At 46.1% G+C, this 8,767-nt stretch overlaps 1 protein-coding gene across 1 annotated transcript in view; it reads left to right on the forward strand.

The window, feature by feature from the left end:
* Window positions 1-3,108, forward strand: part of CASR (calcium sensing receptor) — a 47,462-nt gene extending 44,354 nt beyond the window's left edge. Inside the window, exon 7 of the mRNA XM_060269210.2 lies at window positions 1,536-3,108. Coding sequence (XP_060125193.1) covers window positions 1,536-2,977 — 1,442 coding nt within the window. The 3' untranslated portion in view covers window positions 2,978-3,108. The remainder of the gene's footprint in view (window positions 1-1,535) is intronic.
* The last annotated feature ends 5,659 nt before the right edge of the window (window positions 3,109-8,767 follow it).

Consider the following 8,767-nt stretch of genomic DNA (forward strand, 5'->3'; position numbering starts at 1 on the left):
AGAAGCGGCTTTGTCATGCTGGCCACATGACCTGGAAGCTATACGCCGGCTCCCTTGGCCAATAATGCGAGATGAGCGCGCAACCCCAGAGTCGGTCACGACTGGACCTAATGGTCAGGGGTCCCTTTACCTTTACCTTTACCTATTTACCTCTATAGTGACATCTAGGCCTGGAACTGCCTTGCAACCATTTTGGAATTTCTGCCTTCATATTTTTGAGGAAGGGGAATAATTTGCAAAATAATGAGGTTTCCTCTTATCATCTACTGCCTCTCCCTTTGGCCTTTATCTATCTATCTTTGGCCTTTTAGAAGTGGATGAAATGTTTGTAATGTTTTGGGTCATCATCTTCATTGTGGGCTTTTGTTTATTTTTGTTTGGTTGGTTGTTTGGTAGCAAGTCACTTCAGGTTGCTTTGGGCAAGATAAAGTATCTAACAAGTTTAATAAAATGATGATGATGATGATAAGGTTAGCTGATACAGGTGTTGTGGCCCTCTGTACATAGAGCCTGCAGGGGCAACTACAGCCCTGATACCCCTCAAGGGCTCATGTTCTAGGGGTCTTGCACCAGACCCCCATCTACCTCTCAACATTACACAAACAAAGAAAAAAAGAAAAAAGACGGCTGAGACCCTACAGTGAACCTCAGTCTAATGCAATGACTTAGCCAGGCCCTATATTGTAATTTTGACAGGTGTGTAATGTTCTTAAGCTTGTACAGTCATACCTCGGTTTAAGTACGCCTCGGTTTGAGTATTTTCGCCTCGGTTTGAGTACTCTGCGGACCTGTCTGGAACGGATTAATCCACTTTCCATTACTTTCAATGGGAAAGTTTGCTTCAGGTTAAGTACGCTTCAGGTTAAGTACAGTCGTACCTCGGGTTACGAACAACTCGGGTTACGAACTGCGCAAACCCGGAAGTATTTTCAGCCGTGATCGCGGTTTGCACGTGCGCAGAAGCATGCACGCAGTCTGCGCATGTGCAAAGTGCAAAAATAGCGCTTTGCGCATGCGCAAAATGGCGGTTCGGGTTATGAACTTTTCGGGTTACGAACTGCGACCCGGAACGGATCTTGTTCGTAACCCGAGGTACTACTGTACGGACTTCCGGAACTAATTACACTCATACCTCGAGTTAAGTACGCTTCAGGTTGAGTACTCCGCGGACACGCCTGGAACGGATTAATCCACTTTCCATTACTTTCAATGGGAATGTTTGCTTCAGGTGCAGTACGCTTCAGGTTAAGTACAGACTACCAGAACCAATTGTGTTTGTAAACCGAGGGACCACTGTAAAATTACATGTGTGTTTTAATATTTATTCACAGCTTCATGTAATTTGTTGATGTAACCTACCCTGGGGTCCTAGATCACTTTAATAAGCACAGGCAGCGGATAAGACAACACGTAACATACATGCTGTTCAGGTTCAGAAATTTCTCTTCTTTCTTTCTTTCTTCTTTCTTTCTTTCTTTCTTTCTTTCTTTCTTTCTTTCTTTCTTTCTTTCTCAAGAGTGTCTTGTCTTTTCCAGATGCTAGTGCCTGTGAGAGGTGTGATGAAGACTTCTGGTCCAACGAAAACCACACCTTCTGCATTCCCAAGCAAATAGAATTTTTGTCTTGGACAGAGCCGTTTGGGATCGCTCTCACCCTTTTCGCTATACTAGGCATCTTCCTCACATCGTTTGTCCTAGGGGTCTTTACCAGGTTCCGCAACACACCCATCGTCAAGGCCACAAACCGCGAACTCTCTTACCTCCTCCTCTTCTCCTTGCTGTGCTGCTTCTCCAGCTCCCTCTTCTTCATTGGGGAGCCCCAGGATTGGAACTGCCGCTTACGGCAGCCGGCCTTTGGCATCAGCTTCGTCCTCTGCATCTCCTGCATCCTGGTCAAGACCAACCGTGTCCTCCTGGTCTTTGAGGCCAAGATACCCACAAGCCTCCATCGCAAGTGGTGGGGCCTTAACCTCCAGTTCCTGCTGGTCTTCCTCTGCACTTTTGTGCAGATAGTCATCTGTGTCATCTGGCTCTATACGGCTCCCCCTTCCAGCTACCGGAATCATGAGCTGGAGGACGAGATCATCTTCATCACCTGCAATGAGGGCTCCTTGATGGCACTGGGCTTCCTGATCGGCTACACATGCCTCCTGGCTGCTATCTGCTTCTTCTTCGCTTTCAAGTCCCGCAAGCTGCCCGAGAACTTCAACGAGGCCAAGTTCATCACCTTTAGCATGCTGATCTTCTTCATCGTCTGGATCTCTTTTATCCCTGCTTACGCCAGCACCTACGGCAAATTTGTCTCGGCAGTGGAGGTGATTGCTATCCTGGCTGCCAGCTTTGGGCAGCTGGCTTGCATCTTCTTCAACAAGGTCTACATCATCCTCTTCAAGCCCTCGCGCAACACCATCGAGGAGGTGCGTTCCAGCACTGCCGCCCACGCCTTCAAGGTGGCTGCCAAGGCTACGCTGCGGCGCAGCAATGTGTCCCGCAAGAGGTCCAACAGCCTTGGAGGCTCCACAGCCTCGACGCCATCCTCATCCATCAGCAGTAAAAGCAACCATGAAAACCCCTTTTCGCTGCCAAGTCCTGTGGACCACCAGCAGCCACACGGGTGCAAGCAAAAGGTGAGCTTTGGCGGCGGGACTGTCACTTTCTCGCTGAGCTTCGAGGAGCACCAGACAAACGCAGTAGCCAACCGGAATGCAAAGCACAGGAACTCACTGGAAGCCCAAAACAGCGACGACAGCCTCATGCGCCACAAGGCCCTGCTTCCTCTGCAACCCAGCGAGCCACGAGGCAATGAGCCCGGCTTCCAGATGCCCTCAATTCAAGACTCCAACACACAGGAAGCAGTAATGGCAGAAGCCAAGCAAGAAGGGCAAAACTCGGAAGAAGAGCAACCTTCTTTGTCAGATGCATACTTGCGGGATTTTGTAGGCAATGACTCCATCCTAGAGAACGCCATCCATTCATAATCAAAGCAAAAGGAGTCTGTTCCCCCCTGCTCTTCTCTAAAACAGGGGGGCAAAGGACTGGATACATCTGCAACGCAGCCAGCCACTTCTTACGGTTAGAATCAGCAGGATAAACTCGCCTCCAAAGGGCTGTTGAGGGTGGGAGGGGGAAGAATATGCCTAGTGATCCTTTTAGCGAACGTCTGTGCTGGTTGTGGAAGATATGAGGAGAAGCAGCAGGTTGGAAGGACTAGTACTTTTTTCCCAGCAGATTTTTGTGTGTGGAATTTATCCTCGTTCTACCCTAGTCTTGGTCCAAGGCCACCAACTTGCTGGTTAGTGAACATCTGCAAAAGGTTCTAGTAACGTGCTCTGCTTTTACATTGATGTATATTATCCCTTTTCTTCATGGTGTGTAATAGCCCCTATTTATATGTAAAACTACTTAGCCATATTGCCAGGAGGAAAACCTTTCTGCTTTACACAAAACAGGGCACGTGGTTTGACTTGGGAGAACGTCATCCTCCAGACCCTAGGCAAAGATGCTAAACGAATTTCAGCTGCTGCCCTCCGCATGCAAAGTATTTAAAAATAAGAAGACCTCGCTCCTTGTATTTACAACCAAAGGATTAGCCGCTTTATACTGTTCCCAATGTCTCATCAAAGAGGAATAATGTCCTGAGAAACATCACTGCTTTATGCAGAGCGGCTGTCCTCCCAGAGATGTGTGCCCAGGGTTGACTCACTTGGTAGGCAAGAAGGAAGAGCAGCCTGTGCTCCTGGAGGATTTACAGAGATCTCAATAGCATGTGCCCATAACTTAGGGTGATTTAGGCTACTGTTGTTATGGCTTCTGTGGTGCAAATGGCTGGCATTTTATTACAGCAGGGGTCACCAATCTCCTCTTGGGCACATTTGCAAACCAGATAAATCATCGTGGATGCCCTCCCACTGCCACACACAGAGCAGCCTTTTCAGTTGGCTATAACAGAATGCTTCTTTCAAGTCTAATATCAACAGGTGTTGGGGATCCTTTTTGGGTGCTTGTGTACCCATAACTGCCTCATTGGTTAGCTCTGCTCTGCCATTTGCAATGTACTGTGTTAACCTCTGTCAAACCCATGGCTGTTTTGGGGAGTAACCCTATACATTTGCAGGCTTAACTGGGCTAACAACTAAGCATTAAAGGAAGGAGGTGGTCTAAAAGAAAAGGTCCTGGACAGTAAGGAGTCACATCCCCAAGGACGCCTCATTGAACTTTTCATGGCTGCAGAAGCATACTGTCATTAATTACCTGAGGTTTTCCCAAGTGTCATGTGTCTAGCAAGTTAAAACAATATTTATAACAAACAGACAATACGTTCAGGGAATAATAACCGTGCCCCAGGGCACCGAGGATCATTTTGGAGATTAAATACCTGGAAAGCTAGGCTCCGTTGCAGAAAGCAGCTGACAGCCCAAGGTACTTCAAAAAGCTTCTCCAAGGAAGTGTATGAATGGGAGCCTTAAATAATGGCAAACAGGCACAAAATAGGCATGTGCCTGGTTTTGTTCTTTAGGAAGAATTAAAGTGGCTACCCAGTGGTAGGTGTGGCTAATGATTTTGCTAAGGGTAGAATGAAACACCAAGATCTCTGTCACCCCAACTTCTGCAACCGCTGGAGTTCCAAAATGTATCTTACAGATAGCAGAGGTTGTTGTGACAGTCAAGACCTATGAGCTATTCACACTAACAGCAGGCTCCTGTAAGTAGAGAATGCATCCATAAGTAATATTGGGCCTGCCCCTAAGAGAAAAAACTAAGGAATTTATGACTGGATACTTTCCAAATGTTTGCAGCTTATCAAACAGCTCTTTCCCCCAAAGTTCTTGCAGTTGAACCACATCATATCATCCTACAAAGCGTGCACAAAACTTGAGAAGTGCATCATGCCATCACCAACCTAGAAAGTTGCATATGTAAGAAGTGAAATGAAAAAGCAGGTGTTGAATGTCCATTGAGCCGATACTAAGGAAAATGCGTAGCTCTACATACCTATATTTTGTGCTCTATTTGTGAGTCCAGAGAACACAACATACAGTGCATTGTGAAAACGTTAGCACCAAGTAGTCATGCTCAAGAATGTGACATGTAATGGCAGCGTTGCCAAACGTTCTTACGTTCTTTCACCCTCGTTTTGTTAAAAATCCCAAAGAAGTAGACTTTCCTGCTCAGCAAGAGTCTCTTGTATTGTAGCCGTAGATCTTACTCCTCATATTGAGGTTAAAGAAAGTCACGGCATTGAGCCTGGCCTCTTATATTAAATCCTAATAATTCTTCACTGGCGTTTTAAGGGTTTCGTGATAGGATAGTTTTGTGCTAGAAGGGCCCTGACAGTGGTCACCGTTACACATACACTGGAAAGGAGTTTATACTTTATGTTTCAGGAACCTCAGTGGACTATCGTTTCTGAGGTTGCTTCACGTGTGTGTGTGTGTGTGTGTGTGTGTGTGTGTGTGTGTGTGTGTGTGTACACACACACACACATACATACATACATACATATACATACATGCTGGGCAGAAAGATCTTCTGGCTTTTGTAAAAATACACACACACACATAAAAACCCACAACCGTTTGCATCAGATCCAGCAACCAGAGTTTGCAGGATATCTACCCACAAGTGCTAGTACTGAACTCTGAGCATGGCTTTCTTCTGATGCAAGAGAAGTGCAAGTCAGCAGCATTCTCTTCTGCACGGCTTAGACCAGGGGTCAGCAAACTTTTTCAGCAGGGGGCCGGTCCACTGTCCCTCAGACCTTGTGGGGGGGCCGGACTATATTTTGAAAAAAAAATATGAACAAATTCTTATGCCCCACAAATAACCCAGAGATGCATTTTAAATAAAAGGACACATTCTACTCATGTAAAAACACCAGGCAGGCCCCACAAATAACCCAGAGATGCATTTTAAATAAAAGGACACATTCTACTCATGTAAAAACATGGTGATTCCTGGACCGTCCGCGGGCCGGATTTAGAAGGCGATTGGGCCGCCTCTGGCCCCCGGGCCTTAGTTTGGGGACCCCTGGCTTAGACAACTTCCTTGCCTTTAATCCCCAGAGAGAGTGGATTGTGGAATCACCCTGCTTTGGTACAGTAGCAATAAAGGAGACAGCAGTAGGTCAAAGCCAGCTCAACACTGTCGATGTAGTTTTGAAGTAGGTTGTATGAATGCAGCCGGAGTTCAACTCATGGTGAAGTGGTCATACAACATGTCTCTCCATCATGCATCCAGCATGAAGCTTAATCATCTTATTTTGCGTCCGACACCCTGCAGTGAATATAGGCTGAGTTGCATGACTTTCAACCCATGCAAGGCTTAACACATATAGGCATGGGGGATGTACTCCCTTACTTTGTGGGAAAAGCAGATTAAAGGCATGTCTTCCTAACAGCATATCACATGCTGTTTGCCTTGTACATATGGAAGTAGCCTAAGGGTACACCCAGATTGTAGTTTTGAATGGGAAAGAATGGGCATCCAGTATATATACCCTCTGTACTTCCTAGTAGACATTTCAGGCTGAAGTGTGTGGAACAAGAACTGAGCTCTGAGTTCAGCAAAAAGGGCCTCTTCTTTGGCAAAATACTTGTTCTTTTTGCATCCTACACTTACCCTGCACTCTACAAGCATTGAACCAAAAGCTTGAGAAGCTTCTGTCTGTCTCTGCATCCTTGTTTGCTGCACTTTCACAACTACTCCTTACCAAATTAGTGAGATTTTCTTTTTAACAGCCATTAATGACTAGCACTGTGGGTTAAACCACAGAGCCTAGGGCTTGCCGATCAGTAGGTTGGCAGTTCAAATCCCCGCGACGGGGTGAGCTCCCGTTGCTCGGTCCCAGCTCCTGCCAACCTAGCAGTTCGAAAGCACGTCAAAGTGCAAGTAGATAAATAGATACTGCTCCGGCGGGAAGGTAAATGGCGTTTCCGTGTGCTGCTCTGGTTCGCCAGAAGCAGCTTAGTCATGCTGGCTACATGACCTGGAAGCTGTATGCTGGCTCTCTCGGCCAATAACGCGAGATGAGCGCCGCAACCCTAGAGTCGGTCACAACTGGACCTAATGGTCAGGGGTCCCTTTACCTTAAGGCAGGCATCCCCAAACTGCGGCCCTCCAAATGTTTTGGCCTACAACTCCCATGATCCCTAGCTAACAGGACCAGCGGTCGGGGAATATGGGAATTGTACAGTAGTTCAAAACATCTGGAGGGCCAAAGTTTGGGGATGCCTGCCTTAAGGACTAGCTAGCCAGCATATTTTAGTGATGTATGCCTTAATAAATCACGACTATGGCCAACTTAATTTTCCATTCAAACAATTAAAAGTTGAAAAACCAGTTGTTGCCTTACAGTGCAATCTGATGCATGTCTGCTCAGAAGTAGGTCTGTCTTTCTAATGGAGCTTACATCCCATTGAATTACGGTACCATTTAGTGATTAAAAAGATGAGAAGAGCCTGCTAGAACAGACCAGGGGTCCATTTAGGTGCAATCCTGTTCTTAACACTTGCCAGCTCAAATGCTTCTATGAAGTGCACATGAGCTGTGCATGAAGGCAACATCCACCCAACAACTGGAATTCAGGGACAGACTCGTCTCTGGACCGTGATGGTCCATGCCAGGCATCCCCAAACTTCGGCCCACCAGGTGTTTTGGACTACAATTCCCATCATGCCTGATCACTGGTCCTGTTAGCTTGGGATCATGGGAGTTGTAGTCCAAAACATCTGGAGGGCCGAAGTTTGGGGATGCCTGGTTCATGCAGACATCGTGGATTGAGCAGTCCTCCCATGAATGCATCTAGTGGCACTAGTCACCACCACATCTTGGTAGCAAATCCCCTATGTCAATATGTCCCTGGGTAAGAAGTGCTTTTATTTTGCCTATCCTTGTCTCAACTGCCACTCAATTTCTTTGTGTGCCTCTTGAGTGCGAGTGTTATAGGAGAGGGACAAAAAAAACCATCTTTAGCCAGTTCCCCAAACACGATTATTTTATAAAATTCAGTACAGTATTTGGGGGGGGGGACGGCGACCCAATTCCCCCAATAATCTTTGCTCTAAAATTTCAAAGCCTCCATTTTCAAAGTCCTACTGTACATGGACAATGGGTATTAATAGTGAAACTTCCAAAAGGGACAAAACTGTTAAGAGAAAGATTCTGCAAAGCAGAGATCCCACTTCATAGCACCTCTCGGTTGGCCCAAGAGAATGTGCTTTGGTGGAGGCCTCCTTCCGACTTCCTAAGATTCTGCAGCAGGACTCCCCTGGTCCTCCAAAGAGAACTGCTAGCCAAGACAATTTCAGTGGCCTCAAATGCCATTTTGCTTTGGAGCACCAGGCCATAAAAATGGATTACTTTTCATTTCTTTTTTAAAGAGAGGCCATTTTTCTGACGCCTCAGCATCTGCCTCACGACGTCGGGCCTGCCAGCTTTAATAGAATACAGAAAGCTTTGCTGGAGTCTTAACTCTATCCTTGTACACTACAGTTATTTTAACATTTGTTAGTGCATTGTAATATTTATAATGTGTGGCTGAGCATCTTGTCTTCAACTTAAAAGGAGTACAGTTGCCTTTTGTACTTTGCAGCTGCAAGTAAAGTCTGTTTTCAGCTGATAATGTCTTGTCTTCTTGGTGCTGAGGGTGTTTGCTGGCTATTCTCATTCAGAATAGAGTCATTCACACTTGCTCAGTCAAAACACAAGAACTGGAAGATGCTAAAATTAATCCTAGACAGGGTCATAAAGCTACAGGAACAATTCAGTAA

This window comes from Zootoca vivipara, chromosome 15 (genome assembly GCF_965207765.1).
Source record: "Zootoca vivipara chromosome 15, rZooViv2.hap1.1, whole genome shotgun sequence".
Lineage (NCBI taxonomy): Eukaryota > Metazoa > Chordata > Lepidosauria > Squamata > Lacertidae > Zootoca > Zootoca vivipara.